Source organism: Sphaeramia orbicularis, chromosome 21, assembly GCF_902148855.1.
Source record: "Sphaeramia orbicularis chromosome 21, fSphaOr1.1, whole genome shotgun sequence".
NCBI classification, from domain to species: domain Eukaryota; kingdom Metazoa; phylum Chordata; class Actinopteri; order Kurtiformes; family Apogonidae; genus Sphaeramia; species Sphaeramia orbicularis.
The window spans coordinates 42,004,753-42,028,781 of record NC_043977.1 but is presented as its reverse complement, the minus strand read 5'-3'; the positions used below and the strand labels follow the sequence as shown (position 1 = coordinate 42,028,781).

The 24,029-nt window shown below is 38.1% G+C and overlaps 1 protein-coding gene and 1 long non-coding RNA gene across 2 annotated transcripts in view; both read left to right on the top strand.

The window, feature by feature from the left end:
- Positions 1 to 14,330, top strand: part of trim45 (tripartite motif containing 45) — a 28,901-nt gene extending 14,571 nt beyond the window's left edge. Inside the window, exons 4-8 of the mRNA XM_030124019.1 lie at positions 164 to 480; positions 7,668 to 7,797; positions 9,643 to 9,757; positions 10,732 to 10,858; positions 12,843 to 14,330. Of these exons, the coding sequence (XP_029979879.1) occupies positions 164 to 480; positions 7,668 to 7,797; positions 9,643 to 9,757; positions 10,732 to 10,858; positions 12,843 to 12,997 (844 nt within the window). The 3' untranslated portion in view covers positions 12,998 to 14,330. The remainder of the gene's footprint in view (positions 1 to 163; positions 481 to 7,667; positions 7,798 to 9,642; positions 9,758 to 10,731; positions 10,859 to 12,842) is intronic.
- Positions 14,331 to 20,578: 6,248 nt separating this feature from the next.
- LOC115412631 (uncharacterized) lies at positions 20,579 to 23,768 on the top strand. Its single transcript, XR_003934358.1, has 2 exons — positions 20,579 to 21,249; positions 23,299 to 23,768. It is a non-coding gene; the product is annotated as an uncharacterized LOC115412631 (long non-coding RNA).
- Positions 23,769 to 24,029: the final 261 nt, after the last annotated feature.

Sequence of the window (24,029 nt, the reverse complement as noted above, 5' to 3'; positions counted from 1 at the left end):
TTGTGTGTAACAATAAGCGTCTGTGTGAAACCAGTTTTTACCAGCAGCAAAATGAAGGAAACAAAGCTTCAATTCAGGAAAATTGTTGTCGAATATTTTTTTCATTGATTCAAGTCGATTAATCAGTTAATCGTTTCAGCTCTGGTAAAACTCTTTTCTGCAGGAATCAGCTCCACGTGCAGAGGGCGCAGCTTCGACAGGCGCTGTTGGACATCCGAGGTGGGGTGGAGTTTGCGGAACGGCTGCTAAGCTGTGGCTCAGACGCTGAAATCCTGAGCGCTAAAGGAGTGACCCTGGGAAGACTGACCAGCCTGTCAGAGAGCAGCTTGGACCCAAACCTGGCAACAGTCGCCCCCGACGATGGCAGCAGCATCTGCTTCATGCCCAGAGAAGCGGCCGGAGAGGTGGAGGGGTACCCAGTGGTCGGCATCATCCACTCCAAGACGATAGACCTCAGCAAGTGCACCATCGAAGGAGAAGGTAAAGCAAATGCTCACTGGGTCTGGTTATGTGAGAGTTACAGCAGTGGTTCCCAAACTTTATCAACTGTGTCTCCATGACCTAAATTTACAAAAGTACATGATGAATTGCCATAATGTCTTCATTTTTACAGACTCCTACAGCATCAGAATAATGTTGAGTTTTCTAGAATGTCACAAATACCAAGAACATTTGTAACATTTACAAGTAACTATACGCAGTAGCATGTTGTCATCAACACATGAAATAAGTAATTCACCAGCTAACATATAAACACTTATCACACATCTTATCACAACCACATCCGACTTATGTTTTGCATTGTTTTTGTCTTGTTGCATCTTTTACATCATCTTCACCTTACTGTAGCTTTTACAGAGTTTTCATCGTGTGTTTCATTTGTTTTTGGTGAGATCAACATTTAAAAGTACTTCTAGAGAGCAGTTTTCTTCTAGTCAAGAAACTGAATTTCACATTGTAAAAAAAACAGGTACATGTAGGTTAATTCTGCTGTCAGCGCTCTTGACCACGGTGCTGATGAAGTTCTAGAGTTGGTTTGAGTGTCTTCAGTGGCAGTGGTCCTAATGTTTTCTTCTTTTCCTTTGGGCTGTTCCCATCCTCTTCTGTCACACCAACTACCTTCATGTCCTCTCTTACTATATACATAAATCTGGTCCGGGAGTAGGGGGGCACATCAGGGGTGCAGGGGTGACATTGCCGCAGGGCGTGAGAGGAGTGCATCAGCAATGCCTCGAACGGACCCCCTGGTTTACAGTTTGACGTTCATAATAGTATAATAGAGGCATATCATCCCACCCCAACCCAATCCACGGGTCCCACAGGTATCCGCTGATCCGCGCATCACTAGTGAGGGGGGCTTTATCAACAGAACGCACCATACTGGGGCCGGTTCACTTTCACTTTGCAAAGGGAAACAGGAGACTGGTGTTGTAGAGTGGATCACTGGCATGTGCAGTTGTATGTTTGTACTGTACATCATGCCGCTTGCTTGCAGTACCAATCAGGTGAAAATGGATCATCTTCCATGGCACACCTGATGATTTCTCACAGCGCACTTATGTGCCGTGACACAGTGGTTGGAAAACACTGGTCTTACCAATACAAGATGGTTGCTCTCACCACAGTCTCACACTTGTCCTTTCAGTCTTGCTCCTAATATGCTACATGCTAATGCTAATCACTAATGCTAAGTATTGTGTGTGTGGATGGGTAAAAGACAGACTGAATTTCCCAACGGTAATAATAAAGCGAGTTAACCTTTAAACTTTACATTATCATTTTGTATTTTACTCTGAATTAATAAAAACAACTCTGTGACCCACTCTGGGACTTGACCCTTAGTTTGAGAAAAAGTGCAGAAGACTCTTTATATTTTTAATAGAGTATCATCTGTTGTGTAATCTGCTGCTCCAGTTGGACTATAGACTTTCTCACGTGGTGGGAATGTGGGGGTGGGGGTCAGTGCTGGCAGATGCTGAGTTCTTTTGAAGCAGTTAAACACTATTGTTACTGTGCTGAGTGCTCAAAGACCCACATTCCTTCGGAAGTGAAGGAATGCTGAGGGGACTCTACAGGCCTGAGGAGATGTTTACACTCAAACATATTCACAACGACTGAGAAAGAGCAGGCAGATGGAAAACTAAGTGACAGTACAAGTAGCAACAAGAGATTCTGGAGTATCAGGAACTGCTTTTGTTAAAGGTGTGTAGTTCAACTTCCAGGTTGTGGTCACAGACAAAACAGTCAACTCAAGTTGGACACATCAACGGATGTTGTCATACGTACAGTTCCACTACAGGCGGAGTTTATTATATTTACTGTAAAAATGGTTATACAGGTTTGGAAATAATTAGTCTGCCACTGTTATTAATCAGTAAAATGTCAATATTTGTAACATCAGGATTTTCTTGTGAGTCGAAAATCTAGAAATGTGTTACCCTGATCTTGAACCCATAAAGACCCAGTGCTACTTTGCAGCTGTTCCCAAATGAATTGTCTCTTTATTTAACCTTTTTAAATGATTTATCACCATTTCTTATAATATTATTATCTGTATTTTGCATTTTTTCAGTGAAAATCAACATATTTTTCTATATTTCATTTACTGATCATGTAGATGTTCATTAAAGCTCAGGCTAAAGTTGAGGGCTATTATATCAAAAATAGAAACAAAAGTGACTTTTTCAGCAAAGATATCAATAACTGAACCTAAAATCAAGTTTCTACAACCACTGTCATTGATCCAACTCCATGGGTCTTATTGGTGAATTTGTTTTGTAGAAAATGACAGTGTTTCTATGTTCACTGTGGAGCCTCTGAACGTCCAACTGGGTCATATCTCATGACCATGAAAAGATGACAAACTGCATCTTACCTGAACTATTTTAGTGTATTGATAGGTTTAGTGGCTTAGAAGTTATTAAACATTTTAGATCAGTAGATGGTTTTGTTCAGCAATGGCTGTTTGACTCTTAGAGGGTTAATGACTTTTTATGGACGAAGCAGTTTCTGTTAAAAAAAAAAAAAAAAAAAAAAAACGAAAACCATCAGAGTCATTTAGATCAAACATAATCCTTAGATTCAACATAAAGCTTGAGTGAAACCTTTTTAAAACACATGCCACTGGCAGGATTTGCAGCAGCTGTCGCTCAGCTTTACTCTGTGTTTGCCCGTGTGGGAAACTGAAAACCTCAACAAATAATGACCTCTACGCTCAGTGTCAGAGTAAGTGCACTGCTTGGAGGTTTGCCAAACGGGGCGGTCAGACCTGTGTACACTGTGTGGTCTGGCTTGTGTTTGGATTGTGGCTGTGTCTGTATTTAATTGTGTCAGTTTTATTTTGTTCGGGCTGTGAGCACTTTGACCCATAGTAAATCTTTCAGTTTGTTCAAATTACACCATGTTTATTTACTGTATTGATTTGATTGTATGTGTTAGTTAGGATTGTATTTAGGGCTTGTGTTAATCATGTGGGTGTTTGTATAGCAGATAAAGCACAGATATGTATTGATTAGCAAAAAGTGAAAATACTGGAGGCTTACTGACTGTTTTTCCTTCTCTGTGTGATAAAAGGGTGTGTGTAGTGGTGGATGTGGACCACCAAACCACACAGCACAGGTGAGATGAGGAACAGCTGTGTCTGTAATGCTAACAGCTGCTGGGTACTAAGCTGAGAAAATCCACATCAATTCACAGATAATTTGCACCTAGCAGTGACTGAAATGGGGATTTAATGGCGTACAAGGCAGCAAAAGTAACAATAACAGTGTGGTTTTTAGCTGCAGCACTTTCATAAAGGTAGTTACAAATATTGGGCAGGCAATCTGAACAAGAGGGAGTAGCTCTGTGGGCAGGAGTAATCAATCTACCAGCATCTAAACAGACTGCCCTGCAGCGACTGGAAAAGGCAGAATCATAACAGGATCATTAGTTATCAAGCAGCTAATAGACTCTGACGGAAAATACAAAGCAGCATTAATCATTGACGTGAACACAAACGATGTTAGCTTGAATACGCCAAAGAGGCTGATGAATATCTGTGAGCAGGTGGGTCCTGGCAGCACAGCGCCGCAGACTGAGGAAACACTAAAGAACAGGAGGTTCTCAATGTAGAGTTTGCAGAGTAAAGTCTAAGAATGGTCCCAGTGAATGGACCTCCCAATGCTGCCTTCACATGCTATTGGGAAGTACTGCTGCCGCGATTAGTCGACGTAATCGACCATGAAAATTAGTCGACAGTAATTTTTTTTTAGTCGAGGAGTCGTTTTACTATTGACCGCCTATTTATTTTTGGCTGCAGCACCTGGGGAATCCATGCTGACATTGGTGTCTGTTGTACCTCAGAGGGAGAGAGAGAGACCCCCGACTTATAAGCATCTTGAGTCCCCCACTCTTACGGTTCAAGAGCAAGAAATCGTTTTGTTACTGGTATTATTTGGGCGAACACGGTATACGATATTCTGTTCATGCTTTCTTTTCTTATATTCATCATTTAATAGGTCTTATTTTATGGTATTTTTTTGTAGGTTTGTTTGTTTTGGGGGTTTTTTTCTCTCTCTTCTGCCCAGTTTTACTTAGTTCTGGTTGTAGTGACTGTTACCATTATAATTATCACTATGGTTGTTACTGTTTGTACAGTTGATACTTTCTTGTGAGGGTCTTCGCCACCTTCCTCTTTCTTGCTCTCTGCCCTTCACCCCACCCCCATGTCAGGTCCAGCATCGAAATGTGGTTCAACAAAACTCATAATAAACACAGTAGAATATCAAGGGGAGCTTCATATACATTATGAAGTCACCCTTGGCAAAGCAAATTTGTTCAGCACCAAAAGGAACCAGACTACCATTTAGCTATTAGGATGCTGGACAAGACAAGTTATAAAAAAAGAAAAAAAGCAAGAACTTGTTCTGAGAAAGCTGAATGTCTTGAGGTTTTCAGACTTCCTGGTCAGCAGCACTGAAACTCAGCTGTGCCTAAAGTCACACTTACCCCGACATATGTTCAGGTGAAAGGTGCTTATGTTAGCGTTCAGCAGGGGGTGGTGTGTGTGTGTGTGTGTGTGTGTGTGTACGACTAGCTGCATTCTTAAAGGGGTTCTATGGAGCAGTGTGTGTATCAGAATGCACCCCCAGTTACTAAAACCCTTATAGAATTAACACTACATCTCCACAGACGCTATCACGCATTGAATATAGTCTGACACTCATTGTTATGTATCAGGGGTCTCAAACTCAATTTACCTGGGGGGCGCTGGAGGTAGAGTCTGGGTCAGGCTGGGCCACATGAAGTATTTCACAAAAAAAGGGTTTCTTTACTTTACTCGCAGCTACTAACATGCACTTTTTGATGAACTCACCTTTGAATGGCTCTCTGGCCCTAGTAATCATATGACTCACTACGTAGCTAGCTTCGACTGCTAGTTCATTCTCTTTTTTTGCTTTCTTGAATAAATCTTGTTGCGTCAATAGACATTTTTTTCAGATTGGTGACCCGGTTCTTTCTCTCATCATCCCCTGGTATTTTGTATACTCCTCAGCATGTCTAGTTGAGTAAAGATGTAAGACGTTGTATTCCTTATACACCACAACTTTCTCTGTGCATATGACACATGCAGGGGTGCCCCTGTACTCGACAAAAAAATATTCCGTCTCCCACTTTTCCTGAAATTGCCTGTGTTCGTTGCCAACCTTATTCTTCATGGCACATTTTGAGAGAGACATGACTAGAACTGGGTGATGGAATATATTTTCTGTCCACTTGGTGTCACTCTGGAGTATGTTTCAACTAAGTGACTAATGTTCATACTTCCCCAGGTACTTTGCAGTTGGCTAGCTTGACAACCGTTGACAACAAATGCTGCTGGAAGCTGTCATGAGACTATCTATGGCAGGGGTGTCAAACTCAGATCCTCGAGGGCCGGTGTCCTGCATGTTTTAGATGTTTCCCTCTTCCATCACACCTGGAAGCCATTACATCGTTATCAGGCTTCTGCAGAGCATGATGATGAGCTGATCATTAATTGAACCAGGTGTGGAAGGAAGAGGGAAATATCTAAAACATGCAGGATACCGGCCCTCGAGGACCGGAATTTGACACCTGTGATCTATGGTAGCCCATAAGTGATAACTAGAAAAGCACTCGGAGAGCACAGACCTCTGCCAAGATAGATCTGCACCCCCCCCCCCCCCCCCCCCCCCCCAAATCACCACCAAAATTTAATCATTTGTTCCTTGTGCCAGTATCAACATTTCCTGAAAATTTCATGAAAATCCATCCATAGCATTTTGAGTTATCTTGCTAACACACAGACAAACAAACAAACACGCAAACACACGAAGCAAAGTGATCATAGTACCTCCTAGCGGAGGTAAAAATAAATAAAATAAAAGCGTGGCAAGACTCAGCAAAAAGGTGCATTTGAGAACTACATGCGGGCTGGACTAAAACTAAACTTTGATGTCAAGTAGGAGGCCACAAAATATCCTGCGGGCCTCATTTGGCCCATGGGCCGCCAGCTTGAGACCCCATTATATATCATATATCGTCACTGTCAGGCGGAAACCTCGTAAGTCCATTTTTGGCCTTTTTTTTGGTCATAAAATGGTTCTATTGGTCATTCTTCACATTGGCCTGACCATTTTTGAAATATTTAAAAATTGAAAAGTGTTGAAAATGGCCTGTGACTACATATCTTAACTCCATTCATTTATTTTGAATATACATTGTTTTTCCAGCTTCCTGAAAAATAACTATTTTGGACGTAAGAGGTTTCTGCCCACCAGCAATGATATGTATTATGGTGTCAAGTTTTCTTCTAACAAAAAATTTGTCACACAAAATAACGCTGTGTCTTATCATCTTTACATGGTGCATTAGCTGATAGTTTACATTATAGCTGTGTTAGTTTAGCTCTGTTATCAGACAGAAAACAGCCACAGTAAAACTACAAATCACCTGGTTTCTCTACAGTTTGTGTTGTCAGTAGCTGAACTAAAGATCTGTTTGGAATCGAACAAACAAGGTCAGAATTGTCACAGTTTAGTCTGAACTGTGGACCAACAAATGGTCAACTTACCAAAGATAAAAACATTACATAATAACTTAATACCTTCATAAAGCTCATTATCAAACTCACACATGTAGAAGAAATGCTGATTTCAACATCAAACTCCATTCTTTATTTTAGATAGATAAGACAGGATAAAATATGATACTCCAACACTCCAACTATTTTTGAAATCTCCTTTGGTGTGACAAGTGCATTCAGCAAATCACACACTCTTTGACGTTTGCTTTCCTGATTACTCATATGGGCAAAAGTTTCTGAAAAGGTATGGATAAGAGTGTTAGGTATGATTATGACATCAATATATGTTTGGTTTCAAAACAATTGACGTAGTGCCTACTGAGAAAAAAACAACTAAATGTTCATTGTAAATTTTGCTTCCCCACCCTGTATATACATATTATTTATGTTTTTGTATATATCATATCTCAGTATTATTCTTATATGGTTATAATTCTGCATTTGTACATCTCTACTCTGTAATTATGTCACTTAAATGTGTGTGTGAGTTTACACACTGGTGTTATGTGTTGGTCTGTGAATGTGCATGTTCGTCAGCGCATCAGTCATGACCTTTGACCTTTATCTGCTGTGGTTACAGGTCTGCAGCGTGGCATTGTGGGTCAGCCAGGCCACTTCACCCTGGTTTGCAGAGATTCAGCTGGAGAACAACTGACTCGAGGGGGGGAACACATCCTGATCAGCATCGCTCACAAAGAGAAGAGGAACTGGTGAGTGAACGAGCAGCTTCTGATTGAACAGGAGACTTAACAGGTGATAGGACTTCCCCTTCAGGCACATGTAAGTATAAAAGCTAGGGAAGGGTGGAAAAGTTGGTGTATCAATAAAATATAAATGTGATGACGATAGAAACTGATGAATAAATTATGTCTGTGTGTCCATGTTTAGATCAGCCAGGATGTTAAATGAATCGAAGGAACAAACATGAATGCTTTATAATGAGAAATGGTACCAAGGTGACGATATACATGAAGAGCTACAGATACGATATTGTAATAGATAATATAGACAGACGGACTTTTGTTTGCCTTTACCTGCTCAGCTAGTTTGGTATCGTCTAAAATGTCATAAATGGCAATGTTTACTATCTGTTTTAACTTAGTTTATTTAAGCTTCTATCCTATTAAAAGATGGGTTTATTTGTCCTTTATTTATCTAAAGTTCTGTTGAAATATAAGAATCAAAATGGCTGCAACAAATCAATGAATCAAACAAAGAAAGACAGGAGTTTGATAACTTGTATTAAGTGTTTCGGATTTAAGCTCGGCTTTTTCTACTTAAATATCCAGTTAAAATATTTGGCTTCTGATAGTAATGTTTACCTACTGCTCACTTCTATGAATTAACTCCTAATATTGACATAAAAGTGGTGAAAGGAAACACACATAAGTTAAAATTTGGCATACAGTTAGATGGAAACATGGTTATTTGGTTTACCAGTGTAACAGCTGATCCCTTTTTGCACCTAATTAATCAATGCAGTGGCGGCTGGTCAATAAAGGGCGCCAGGGCGTGCAAAAATTTATGTCCAAGCACTGCCCACATGAGTAAACATCACATCCTGAAAAGAATCAAGACCTTCTCTAACTATCCTCTTATTCATAAATGTTAGTATTGTGGATCTAAAACAATAACAGCTGACACAAAAACACAAAATGTGGCAGTGGACGGATGTGACATGGTTGTTACAGATCCCATCATACTGATGCTCGGCAGCCCAGGCACTGTTTCCACAAATGATCCCTGTGCAAAAACTAGTATCAGAATTATTTATTGTATAGTTTATCATCAAACTAAAGAGTAAATAGCAATATAGAATTGTTATTTCTTTATAAAAATGCTTATTATTAGAAAACTGTTGATTTTAAAAGTAACGTGTGACATTCTTAATGTATCTATCCGCATAACATAAGCAGGATGGATCAGCACCATACTCCATATTGCAACCTGTAAAAATAAAACATGTGATATGTAGTATGTAATCCTGTAAGAAAAATTGGGGAATCTAAAAGAATAGAATATTTGTTTTTCAGGTAAATTCAGTTCAAATATAACTTGGTCATTTGTGACATGAAAATATAGCATTAATTGTGATGAAATTGGACATTTTTGAGCTGAAAACATAGTTCATATGACCATCAACATGTTGCAACAGAACTGAAATCCTGTAAATTTGCGTAACTTGCATTTACCAACACAAAGTTCCTTTGGGGATTCACTTATATTGATTTCTTATGCACAAAGACATAAATAAGACCTCTAAGCAAATTTTAGCCAATATGTTGTTTTATGGTGTTCTTTGCTCTGGAGGCTGGTGAAGGTGGGCGGAGCTACATGTCAGATGCTGTGTGACTCAGTTCTGTGTCAGTTGAGTGCTGTGGTCCTGTGGAATTCTGCATTCTGCACTGAACGTTGTCCCAGTGGCTGATTTATATCAATACCGATATTTTGTGCCACAGTACTGTGTCAGTAGCCACTTTGAAAAAATGATTTCACCAACTGCCACTGAATCAGTGCTTTTATGAGTGGTTAATTGTTTTGCCTTTTTTTTCCAGCACTATAGAGGCAACAGTGACTGACAACAGCGATGGGTCCTACAGTGTTTCCTACACAGCTGAAGAACCTGGATCCTACTCTGTGTGGGTTTGTGTCAAAACTCAACATGTCAAGGTATGAAGTGGTCTGCTGAACATTATGTGAGAATATTAGATGGCTGGGTGTATACTTTCACTTATGCTTGATTGATTGATTGACTGATTGGCTGATTGATTTTTTATTTAGAATATGAATGTACATTATACATATATATATAAACAATCAAAACAGGAGTGAGTAGAAGTAGAACTTATAAACTCCCACCCCTTCTCCTTAAATAATTAATAATAATGATAACAGGGTTCCTGTGGGGTCTTAAAAATCTTGAATTTACAAATCAACATTTAATACCCTAAAAAAGTCTTTATAAGGTATTAAATTTGATATGGTAGGTCTTGCGTTATGTTGCCATAAACTGCCATAAATGTGTTTAAATGTGTTTGTTAAATGTCCAAAATGCAAAGAAACTAACGTTAGTCGACTCAGTTCTGTCCGCTCCTACCGGACAATTTATATTGAAATTAGGAAAAAATTATCACTAACTTTGTATTTTCTTAAATTCTAGGACTCTTTTTTTTTTTTTTTTTTTTTTTTTTTTTTTTTGCCACTATGGCCGTGAACTAGGTATTGAATTCTGCTCTAAGTCTTCTTAAAAGGGAACTTGCAGAAACCTGTAGGAACCCTGTAATAAGCTTCTTCGTCTAAACACATCTGTACTGTAATGCCTGATACTTATTTTGTTTGCGACTACGCTGAACTATGATCATGGTTTAAATTCTCATAATGGGGTTTTTTGCTGGTCTAAGCATCAGCCTGGCCTGCAGCTCTCAGTGTATCACCTCAGGGCTGTCAACACCAACCTGACAAAAAAAAAAAAATTAACATGGAACACATTTCCTTCAGGCAAACAGGCAGCCAACGGCACTTTCTCAAGTTAAATGCATTTTTAATTATTTCTGATCAATTTCCCATCTAGACACATCAGCCACGTTTCTGTTGTCATGTCTTCTGGAGGTTTAGTGTCAGACGGGTTGTTCACTGTCACGCAGGGTTCTCCGTTCATCTTGAATGTGAAGAGGAAGATGAGGCGTCACAGTGGGACCTTCCACTGCTGCTCCTTCTGCTCCAGTGGAGGAGCTAAAGACGCTCGCTGTGGCTGCGCAGGAACGATGCCAGGTGCAGAACATGGACCGCAGACCACACTTGAATGAGTAGAACTGTTAGACCCAACACTGAAACTCAGAACAGAGTTGTTTCTGCAGGTCGGGTCATGTATGATTTATGTCTACAGAAGACAGAGAGGAAAGAAGAGATGGAAAGAGTGTATTTTCAAATAGTGGTGTTTTCTCTAGAGCTGCAGCTCTCAATTATTTTTACTATCTATCTATCTGTCTGTCTGTCTGTCATCTATCTATTTTAATTAATTTTAGAGCCACTAATACTGTCATCACATTTTAATAATTGAAATCAAATGCTTTTTGATGTGATAACCTTTTATGAGTATCTACATGGTCAATAAAATCTAGAAAACATAGACTTTCACTGAAAAATGCAAAATGCAGAAAATAATCTTATAATAAATGGTGATAAATTAAAGGTTAAATGTAGTGACAGATTAATTTAGTCACCACAAAAATAGTTCAAGTTCTTTAACCTTTTCATGCATGCATTGTTAATAAACTAGTATTTTTGACATAAAACATATTCAATTTGATTTCTTCAGTACCGTATAACTTAGTGGATTCCATTTATCAACAGGTTAACATGAATTGGTATTAATTTTTTAAGCATAAACGCATCCATGAAGCTCTTTCCACATAGAGAAAATATCACTGCTTTTAAAAAACGTATTATTTCAAAAAATAACTATCCACTATGGCACTGAACAATATATCAGGTTAAAATAACACTTTATCCCACAGTGGAGAAATTCAAGTGTCACAGCAGCATTTACAGTCAAGTGAACATAAATAATATTAGAAAACATTGGAATCAAAACTACAAATAATGTAGCTAGACTGAATAACTGTCCACTGCAGTAATGTCATACATGGAAGGGTTAAAGGTTACACCACATTTATCAATTCTTATTATTTTTACCTCCGCCAAGGAGGTTATGTTTTTGCCAGGGTTTGTTTGTTTGTCTGTTTGTTTGTCTGTCCGTTAGTGTGCAACATAATTCAAAAAGTTATGGACAGATTTGGATGAAATTTTCAGGGTTTGTTGGAAATGGGATAAGGAAGAAATGATTACATTTTGGTGGTGATCGGGGCTGGGGGGGCCCCCGGGGGGTGGGGGGGACACTGATCAGCCTTGGCGAAGGTCTGCGCTCTCCGAGTGCTTCTAGTTATTTTCTTCATTACCTCCGCCAAGGAGGTTATGTTTTTGCCAGGGTTTGTTTGTTTGTCTGTCCATTAGTGTGCAACATAACTCAAAAAGTTATGGACAGATTTTGATGAAATTTTCAGGGTTTGTTGGAAATGGGATAAGGAAGAAATGATTAAATTTTGGTGGTGATCGGGGGTGGGGGGGGGGCCCACGGGGGGGACCACTGATCAGCCTTGGCAGAGGTCTGCGCTCTCCGAGTGCTTCTAGTTCTTCTAAATTCATCCATTCTCAGACAAAGCGAATGTTAAGCTGACTTTAAATGAACAGGATGAAACAGAGGTTCTCCTGTTTGGATGTTTCACACCTGATTCTGATGGATTCTAAATAAACTAGTACAGATCAGGTCCACAAAAACTGTTCTAGGTCTCTGATGGTTTATTTTATTTTATTGGTTAATTTAACAGGGATATCGCACATTAATTCACACTGTTGTAAATGCATCAGGGTTAGACTAATGGATATTTTTCATCTGCAGTCCCTGCACTGATGTTGAACTGTCTCCTTAAAAGTTAACACAAGGTTATAAGCATACAATAAAAAAAGAAAAATAGAAATTTAACACGGATGAGAACATGATGAGTGTGACAATACAAAAAATTACAATCAGAAATAGAAAGTAAAGGATTGTTAAAATGCACGCTGCACTTAGACACATTAAAAAGCACAATAGACAGGACTAAATATTCCAGGTATAAGGTGTGCTGTCTGTTTTTATTAGTTAAAAGAGGAAAAGTTTTCTCTGTTGTTGATGTTCATGTCTGTCTGACTGCAGGTGGATTCAAAGGTTGTGGACATGGGCATAAGGGACACCCTGGAAAACCCCACTGGTCGTGTTGCGGCAGCACCGTGGAGAAGTCGGAGTGTTTACCCGAGAGCGTGGTCGCCGCCGTGTCCCCTCGTGGACATCTGCGGACCGTGGAGCTCTGAAGGGACACGCAGATCAGATGACGATGCAAGTTAAGGCACTGTCACTCCTTGACGATTCAGGCAGAGGATGCAGACGTATCAAAATGTGTCTAAAACACTGGCATAAGCTGAACTATCGATGTTTTAATTTTTTAAAATTTTGGGCGTATACGTTGCTTACATAGAACGTTTCAGTAACTTAACCAAAGTCAGCGTGTTGTCCGTGTTGTAGTCAATAAAAAGGCTGTTGCGACAATTCACGTCATAACTGCATTAGACATCGCAGTATCAGCGTCACTGTTGAACAAAACTCCGAAAAACACTACTAAGAAGTCTTCTGGATGTGGGTGTTTAGCAAGGAGGATCCGTCATCACCCTCAGGCTCTGATGTAGAGGATGTTGAGGAGTACTGATGGATTCCTCCTGTCAACCTTATTTTTATGTAGTCCACCAGGCGGCTCTGGAGATGCATTTGACTCTTTCATCCTTCTGCTGCGACTCCCTGTGGCTTTGGAAAATTAATAATCAATATTTAATTGAAATTTATTTTATTTTACTGCCTTAGTTTTTTTAAATGTAATCCTAAATTCAAAGATTATGGTAATATTAAGTATTACAGGTATTATCTCCTGCTACACAGCAAAGTCCGGTTACTGTCCAGAGGGGAGGTGCTGAAACACTTTGCTATGGGTCTAGAAAAGGTGAAAAGAGGTCATCCAGAACATGTCAAATAAGTCTACATACATCAATATGCACTGGAGATAAGTTTGATATGAGTTATTTATACGCTAGATATTATCTCAGCGTATTTCGACTTACGAGTAATTTACAAATAACCTGAGTCATGATCGCATAACTTACCTACAACTTAATGGCTATCGTGTAGCTGGGTTTCCATTACCCTCAGAAATGTGCAGAATGTAAATTGCGCAATAGAAAAGTGATAATTAAAACACCGAAATGTCACAAAAACTGTCAAAGATCACATAAAAGATTTTACACCCTCATGAGGTGTTTTTTGAGACATTTAGAATATATATATAGAAGTATAGCGCAAAAGTATAATGGAGACACATTTTGCGTGTTTTCACCCATCTGTGCACGGTGGTTTTGCTCAGGCCAAACGTCTCCCCTCTGACCCTGTACTCAGAACAGGTGCTTCTAGTTTGTGTCGGACAATAGACACTGGCTTCTGTGTAGGAACTGCTTCCCGAGGGCATGAGCAGTCTGGTGCCACAAGAGGTTCAATAGCATCACATAGTTCATTAAACATTGCCTGGGTCATTCAGAAATTCTGGATCCACAACTCATTGGTGAATTCCTGATGTACAATTCTCTCCCAGAAATCCATTCTGCGTGGCCGCTGCCATAAATAAGGACTTTGCCTGTGGACGATTATACGTTCCCTTCTTCTTTTGTCTTAAAGGGCTCATATTTTGCTAAACCCACTTTTATTAGTCTTTGGTTCATTTATTTGTGTATTTGGACCCTAACAGTTCATAAAGTTTGAATTTGAACCCTCCATGTGCTGCTAAGCTATCTTTATATTCATTTTGGCAAAAATTGAGTGGATTTCTACAACCCATTTTAATTCCTGCTAAATTTGTTACGTCTATAACTACTTACAACACAAGATTTGCAAGATATAAGGTCAAGACTTCTGACAAACATTTCTCCGAGTACACCATAATTGTTTGTCAGCAGCAGCGGTTGTAGTAAAAACTGAAAATATGTCCAAATTTTGAGCCGATTACCTAAAATGTTCATTATTGGTTAAATGCTATAGAGAAGCTCAGCCAACAACCTGGAGGCGGTGGGGTCATGTGTATTTAAAAGCCCAAAGCTCAAAATGACCTTTCTGGTGTCATTACTCAGAAATAGGGTTGAAGATGGACCTGTGGAGTTGAATTAATAAAGAATTCAGATCCAAGCATAGCATTTACAGTTTATGTAGACCACAGGGAAATGTTTTAAAATCAATAATTCCATTTAAAAAAGCAAAATATCACTCCTTTAAGACAGTCACTGCAATAGCAGTAGATGAACCAACACTACGGTGCCAACACAGTGGAGATTTTGCATAAAACTCAGTGCGTCCATCTTCCTTAAACGAGCATCTTGTATGAACTATACAGTATTTTATGAGAATTATGACTTGTTGCAAGACGAGACTTTACTGGAATCATGCATCAGAAGCCAAACACTCTTCAATGGAAACACATACAAGTACTTAGTTGAAATTGTAGAAGTGTAGGCTTTTATTCTCTGGAAAACTGTTATGGAAACCCAGGTAATGAGACATAGGCTGGCATACGTCGAAAAATTATGTAGTACGACATATTCCACCGTACTTCAGCATGCTCTTAACTCAGACAAAGCTTACCCATAACTTATTTGACGACACCAGCGTATTCGCCAAATTTGTCGTACGTCGGCATATGCTGGCTGAATCGTCAAGGTGTGACAGCGCCTTTATTAAAGAAGAGCATCAAGCAGGAGGTGAGAGTAGAGATCCTGAGTGTGTCACCAACAGAACCTCACCTCCACCAGAGCCTTTAGTAACATGGACACAGTTACCATACACTGAACAAACAGCAAGTGCCTTTTTTCCAGCTTTGCCCTAACAGTCTAGTTGGAGTCCTTTAATCTCAAGAATGAGCAAAAAAAAATATCTCCATGATGACGTAATACAAGTCATATGAGAGTGCATATCGGCTAAAATGTGCTTAGAGGTCTTATTTATGTCTTTGTGGATAAGAAATCAATATAAGTGAATCCCCAAAGGAACTTTGTGTTGGTAAATGCAACTTATGCAAATTTACAGGATTTCAGTTCTGTTCAACATGTTGATGGTCATATGAACTATGTTTTCAGGTCAAAAATGTCCAATTTCATCACAATTAATGCTATATTTTTATGTCACAAATGGCCAAGTTATATTTGAACTGAATTTACCTGAAAAACAAATATTCTATTCTTTTAGATTCCCCAATTTTTCTAACAAGATTATATCCTACATATCACATGTTTTATTTTTACAGGTTAAATATGGAGTGTGGTGCTGATCCATCCTGCTTATGTTACGCCAATACATACATTAAGAATGTCACACGTCACTTTTTAAATCAACAGTTTTCTAATAATAAGCATTTTTATAAAGAAATAACAATTCTATATTGTTATTTACTCTTTAGTATGATGATAAACTATACAATAAATAATTCTGATACTAGTTTTTGCACAGGGATCATTAGTGTAAACGGTGACATGGCTGCAGAGCATCAGTATGATGGGATCTGTAACAACCATGTCACATCCGTCCACTGCCACATTTTGTGTTTTTGTGTCAGCTGTTATTGTTTTAGATCCACAGTACTAACATTTATGAATAAGAGGATAATTAGCAATAGTAAGTATATAAGTTTATTACTAATAAAGTACTGGTACTGACCAGATCATCATGGGTAATGTCACGTCCGTCCACCAGCAAAAGTTTTCACATACACGTGCTATTCAAAATCCAATATTTCTGAAAATATAGCTTCCACTGTCAAATATCAGTAGTCTGTGCACAAATGTATTAGCATCATTTCAACACAGTTCTATGCATTTCTTACAACTTTTTTTTTTTTTTTTTTGACAAAAATGGCCACTCATTTGACCCCCTAAGTAAATTTTAGCCGATATATACAAGAAATCCCTCACTCTGCACTCCATGGGTTTGCTCTGTCGCTGTTATTCTGTTTATTACACCAGCAATTATGGTCCTTGAGTACATTTGTCAAACCTTAAAGATGCTGCTGATTTAAAAGGGGCTTTTTGATTCATAAATATAGACCCTCAGAATAAAAAAAACACTTAGAACCATTAAACTTTTATATGTTTTTATATGTTTTATTGGACATATTTTTGTAAAAGAAAGTGCCTCAATTCATTTATAGTGCTCATTTAACTCAGTAGCCTTTATAAAATAGACCGATCAATCGGTTTGGCCAAATAATTAGTAGTAACAAGTTGTACGTTTCAGTATGGGGAGAACTTGGCTCGCATAATTTTTTCATCATCAAACTTTGTTCTGAATAATACACAAACCCCATAACCTGCACACATCTGTACACTTTGGGTTTATTTGTCCAGGCCAGGAACACAAACATAAAGTTGTATTCACTTAATCAGCTGGAAATATTATACCTTCATTTTTTTTCCATTAAAAAAATGTAACTTAAGCTGAATCATGTACAACTGTGAACACTGATGTTACTTACTGTCTGTTGTTTCTGAAATCACTCCATTATTCACTCAAACTCATTTCAGGCACTCATCAGTTTGTATTATAAGTGCAGCAGATGTAAGACTGGGTGACGTTGGCGTTCATAATATAAATTCTAACACTTAATGTACTGTGGAATTATTACCAGCTAATGTCAAAGATCCTCTATTTACAGAGACTGTGGTGAATACACTTCCTCAGGGACAGGAAACAGTTCACTTCCTGTCTCCTATTGGCCGAAGGGTGTCAGAAGGGTTAGTAATAATACACTGATATGACATTTTTTTACTAGTAGTTAACATTGTTTCGTTGTAGTTATCACCTGTTTTATTTTCCTGCTCTTTTTACCTCCTTCAGATGTAATTTATGTTGTAAGAAATCACAAGAGTTCATTGCAGAGACACCGACAGGAGTCAAATAAAGTCCATAATCTCCTGATCTGTGTTCCTCAAAAATGTCATTTTAATATCAGAATGTTCAGAACATGTGTGGTTTGTGGAACATTAGTCTAATGCTGACTTTAGGGCAGGGGTGTCAAACTCATTTTAGTTCAGGGGCCACATACAAACTAATATGATATAAAGTGGGCCAGACCAGTAAAATAATATAAATAATAGGATAAGAACTTAGAAATAATATCAACTCCAAAGTTTTTTCTTATATTTTTGAGTGAAAAAAGTCAAATTCCGTAATGAAAACGTTTACATCTACGAACTGTACTCGAACATAACACGAACAAAAATGAACAACCTGAAAATTCTTAAGAAAAATAAGTGCAATTTTAAGAATATTACGCCTTAGTTTATCATTTATACATGTGAATCACTACTTACAGATCACACTGGATCTACAAACACACAAAACATTTGATTTGATTTGATTTAGTGATTTATTCCAAACATGCAATGAAATTTAACATACATGCACTTGCAAAACATACATAATAATACAAATATCAAGAATCATAACAATCTTAGTCAGAAGAAAATCACAGTAATTCCATTTACATGCCCGAAAAGGGGTGGAAAGAAGTATAATTTATTTAATCCCACCCCCGCTCCCTACAATATTATTAATATATGTCCCTCTTCCTTTTACATTACTCTTCTATATTTATACATCTATTCACACACACACAAGCACACATACACACACACTCATTCATCCATATACACATATATACGTTTATACATATACACACATACAAATACACATATAATCTTTTACCAGTGCCTTTCTTAGTTGTGCCAGCGAATAAATAAACAAATAATAACTAACTCAAGGAAGGAAATATGTACATAAACAACAGTGAACATATGGTGACAATTAATAACCCTCTTCCCTATATCTTGTGAAAAACATGTTCTTATAAGTGTTTTGAATTGTCTTATGTCTGAACATTCCTTGTGCTCCTCCCTCAGTCTATTCCACACTTTAACACCACACACACATATGCTAAAACTTTTCCTTGTAGTACGCACCCTCTGAATTTTGAAATTAAATCTACCTCTTAAATTATAACTCCCTTCCCTTTCAGTGAATAATTTCTGTATGTTTCCTGGTAGTAGATTATTTTTTGGCTTTGAATATGATTTGTGTTGTTTGTAGTTCTATGATGTCTTTGAGTTTTAGTAACTTTGACTGTAAAAAGAATGCATTTGTGTGATCTGTGTAACCTGCCTTGTGAATGATCCTTACATTTAGTAAAAGGTAGAATGTTGGTAAAATTTCACATACTTCTCTCAAGAAATTTCAGGTTGTTCACATTTTTTTGTAAAAGACTAGTCCGTAAATGTAAATATTTGTATAATTTTACCTTTTTTACACTAAAAGAAAGAGAGAAATTTGTGGTTTTCTTTATTTATAGGTTATTATGATAGTATTTTACTGGTCTGACCCAGTTTAGATTGAATTGACCTAAAATGATTTTTACATCATTGATCGTTAATAACTTCAGTGTAATTTTTGCATTTCACAAATTCATCCCACGGGCCGCATTGGACTCTTTGACAGGCCAGTTTTGGCCTCCGGGCCACATGTTTGCTTTAGGGCAAAAGGACTGATCAAAATCTGTAAATGACATTCAGCTTTCCCATTGAATTGAAAGGGACTGGCTCTGAAACAGCAAAGTCGTAATTTACAACGTATGTGCAGTAGGGGTGTAACGGTGCACTTGTTTGTACCAAAGCGTTATGGTTCAGGGCCTTCGATACAATACAGAGGTGTACTGAAAGGATACATGTAGCCTATGTGAAGAACGCAAACACTGGGGAAGCGGGGTGAACGCAAGCAGAACCCATTCTCAGCGCCGCTGCAAAAAAAACCAAAACACTTTATTCTGAGGCTGGGGCGCCGACAAGGGGGGGGTAAACATGACAACAGAGGCTATAACAGAGGCACAGAAGCTGGGTCAGACATCCGAAGTATGTTAAGTTTCACTTTCGGTTTTCAGTAGTTACAGAGCGCACCCCCATACACACACACACACACACACACACCCCATACACACACACACACACACACACACACACACACACACACACACTGGTCTCCTTCACTGTACTGAAAACATATTGAAAATGTATCAAACCGAAGACCCCTGTACCTAAAACATACTAAACCAAAATTTTTCTATACTGTTTTTCCCCTAATGTGCCGTGGTCACTACCTGTCATAATGCATTGTGGGATATTTTAAGTCAACCTTATAGTATATAAGGTTGATCCATTGGCAGATTTTTTTTTGCTTAAATTAAGCAAAAAAAAAAATCTTGGATTAAAAAGAAGTTCTTATATCTCACTGAAAAGTTACTCTTTAGGTCACAGGTGTCAAACACGCAGCCCAGGGTCCAAATCCGGCCCGCCAAAGCTTTCAATCCGGCCCCCTGGGATGAATTTGTAAAATGCAAAAATTACACTGAAGATATAAACAATCAAGGATGTTAAAATCATTTCAGGTCATTTCAGTCTAACGTGGATCAGACTGTCACTGTTACTGTCATAATAACCTATAAATAATGAAATTTGTCTCTTTGTTTTGGTGTAAAAAAAAAGTACAATTACACAAAAATGTTCACATTTACAGACTAGCATTTTACAAAAAATGTGAATATCTGAAATGTCTTAAGAGAAGTATGTGGAATTGTAATAATATTCTCCCTGTTATTTAATGTTTTGTGTATTTGTAGATCCACTGTGATCTCTAAGTTGTGTTTCACATGTATAAATGACAAACTGAGGCGTAATATTGTTAACATTTTACTTATTTTACTGAAGAATTTTCAGGTTGTTCATATTAGTTCATGTTATGTTCAAGTACAATTCGTAGATGTTAACATTTTCATTACGAAATTTACTTTTTTCACTCAAAAGTTCTTATCCTATTATTTATATTATTTTAGTGGTCCGGCCCACTTTGACACTTTGACACCTCTGGTATAGGATATAAATGTTTTCGCTATACATTCAGACAGCATGTCAACATGGAGTGATTTCAGACTCGGCATTAAGTATTTTTCTGGTAGCTGTTAGCCTTAGTAAGCTAATAGCTAACATTACACATATTACATATAATTTTTATCAATAGCTAGACAAATATGTAACAATACTAGCATATATAACCTATCTGACTCTGTACATAATGACATAGCTTATAGTGTTAGCCACACATAAGTAATTTTCTGTTAGCTTGCCTCTGTTAAGCTAACTACCAATTAGCTTATGGCTACTGGAAAGGTAACTACGAAGGCTAACTGTTACATTTATATGATGTGAATGTAATTTACAGCCACATAACAGACCAAGGACATGTTGAAAAGAACTGTACATAATCACACTACAGTTCTTTTTTCTATTTTGCTTGTGTTTTTTATGTTTTTAGGGCATTCAAGGTGAACAGTGACCCTGACACCCTCTGTACTGAGCCTCATACTGTAAAATACAGTCTGATTTTTCCAAGCCACACTTAAACCTCACACTGTTTGCAAGTAAAGATGTAACACTGAGTTTAACCCTTTCATGCATGAATTATGAAAAAAGGATCTAGATTTTTTTTTAGAGTGATTTTTATTACTCAAAATTAGGCTAAAGTTGAAATACATTATGATTTTTTTTTTTTAAATATGGTTTTATTAAGAGGATATTTAACCTCCTGAGACCCAGGAAAGTACAAGTTTTAGCTTTTTTTAATTAAACAATTGCCTATATTGGAAACATCATGATGCAACAGTTTTTATAGACGCATTTTTAGACATTTTTATGGAATGGTTCTTGCAGTAGACAGTTTGGGTGTATTTTGGGGAGGGGGTTGTATAAAACTGTGAAACTCTTGTCCATGAACGTGGACAGAAAACCCATAGCTGGGTCTTAGAAGGTTAACTTTATGAGATCACAGAGTAGTCCAAATTCTAAAACTAAGGCTACGTTCAGACAGCAGGTCTCAATGCGCAATTAGGATTTTTTGGTGAAATCTGATTTTTTTTTATGTGCTCATTCATATTATAGATTAAATGCGACTTCTATCAGTTTTGAGTATGAACTGACTGCGACCCTGAAGTGATCCACATGCACAAGAGGTCCTGACGTAATACGTGACCACGCAGACACACGTTGTGTTTACGGAAGTAAATATGGAGGGATATTTGTTGCATTTCAATGACGTAAAGGTTGGATAAATGTGACCTGGCCGTTCAGAATGAAGTCATACTGCAAAACATCAGATATGTATCGGATTTAGGACCATATCAGTGGCGATTTCTCATAGACTGCAAGGGAAGCCCGGCTTCCCCTAAAATTACGAAAATTAAATGGTTAAATGGTTGTGTTGACATTTTATTGATTACAAATGTGTTAGAACACGTTCATCTCACAGATGAGTTCGTTCAAATCAGCTTTATCACAAATCAGCGGACGCAATGTTGTTCGCTTCTCCTCCATTCCCGTTGCGCTGTTTTCTCATTCAATCTCTGCTCAGTGCATTTGTCCGTAGACTGCGGGCGTCTCTGGGCTTCAATGGGACTGAGTGGAACAGTTTTTTTCATTGCCTCAAAACTGGACGGTAATTGGATAAATGCCACGATGTTGTCCCGCCCCCAGACGCCGGGCGTCTCTGGGGGTGAATGGAGCTGTAGGCGGAGCTCAGCCGGGCTGGACGCCAGAATCCCACGTGCTGATTGGAGGATCGGTCGAAAGGCTGAATCCCATTTGATTGACAGCTAGTTTCAGATCTCCTCCTTCACTGACACAGTTCAGTTTAATACCGTCACACATTCTGCTGTGAAATCAGAGAGAAACCACTACAAAATTACTCGTTCATTTCTTGCACCGTAAATAAAACACACTCATTGTACTTCCTTGTTTCAATTTAACATAATTTCAGCGTTTTCTTGTTTCAGTTACATAATTTAATCATTTCTTGTTCGAGTTTAATATCGTTTTGTAGATAGTTAAATCAATCAAACTGTCGGCTAGGTCGCAGTGAAAGGAGCATCTGTAGTTTAAAAAGGCTGAAGTCTTACACCTGCAACACAATGGACCAAGGCTGTCTAAGCAGCCCAGCTCTGATGGATATTGAGAGGACACTGGTCCAGTCCCTGGAAAAGACGCCGACTTGGTACAATAATAATAATAATAATAATAATAATAATAGTAATAATAATGGTCACTGACCATTTTCTTAAAAAGGAACGGAGGGCCGAATTTATGTTTAAATAACTTGACAAATTTTTTTATGTAAGCCAACAATGAGCTTCCCCTGTCTGAAAGAAGAGCAGCTGCCACTGGACCATATATGAAAGTGGCCTGGGTTGGATTTGAAAAAACTGGTTCAAACTGTCTTTAATAGATCGGATACAGGTCACATATGGGCAAAAAATCAGATTTAGGCCACATTTGTCGACAGTCTGAACGTAGCCTTAGATGATACTTTTTTTTCATTGTATTGCTGAGGGTCTATAGAGACGGCCCCCAGGAGGTTTGGAGAGTATTACCTTTATGACCCTTTGGAAAGAGAGCTTAAACTGTGTGTCCACAAATGTGGACATCATGCATGAAAGGGTTAAAACTGGCAGGACTCTGTGATTTTCCTGCAGTTTTAGAGTCTCTAAATAACAGTGTGCCTTCTGGTGTCCAAATGGAAACACAGTGCAACTTAAAAGGTGCAGTCGTCCTCTTAGAATACAAAGTTGCTTCGATGAACACTGGGTCACAGGACTGAGTGACCAAACGTGCACCTCATAATGAACCACTTAATGAGCCACGGTTTGTATTCTGAATATGTAACTGCAGTAGGTGTGTTTTTTCTGCTTTAACCTTAGATGTGCTGATAGTAGACATGAACAGTGAATCAGAGCTATGCAGGTACAGACAGTATGTTTTTAATGAGTGGTCCAAAACCTTCAGAAGGACAGGGAACCTCTGGGACACTGGGAGTATGTTTGCTGCTGTGCACTTTTTGAAAGCTGCCTCTTACACACTGACTGTAATCCTCAAACAATTATGACTGAATTAAAAACTTATTTGTCAATTTTAAGTCTTTGTGTCCACGTTTTTGAAATATTAAGATCTTTTCAAGGTAAAAATGAGTCATTATCTGACTTCTGTTAACCCTTTCATGCATGAATTATGAGAACTTTTGTCAAGATTTTTTACCTGAGTGTTTTTAGTCCTCTTTAGGCAAGAAAAAAACAAAGCAATTGAAATTTTTTTATGACCCCATTTTATCATGGAATTACAAAAATGTACACTCTGCTAGAAACTAGGGCTGTGTATTGGCAATAACCTGGCG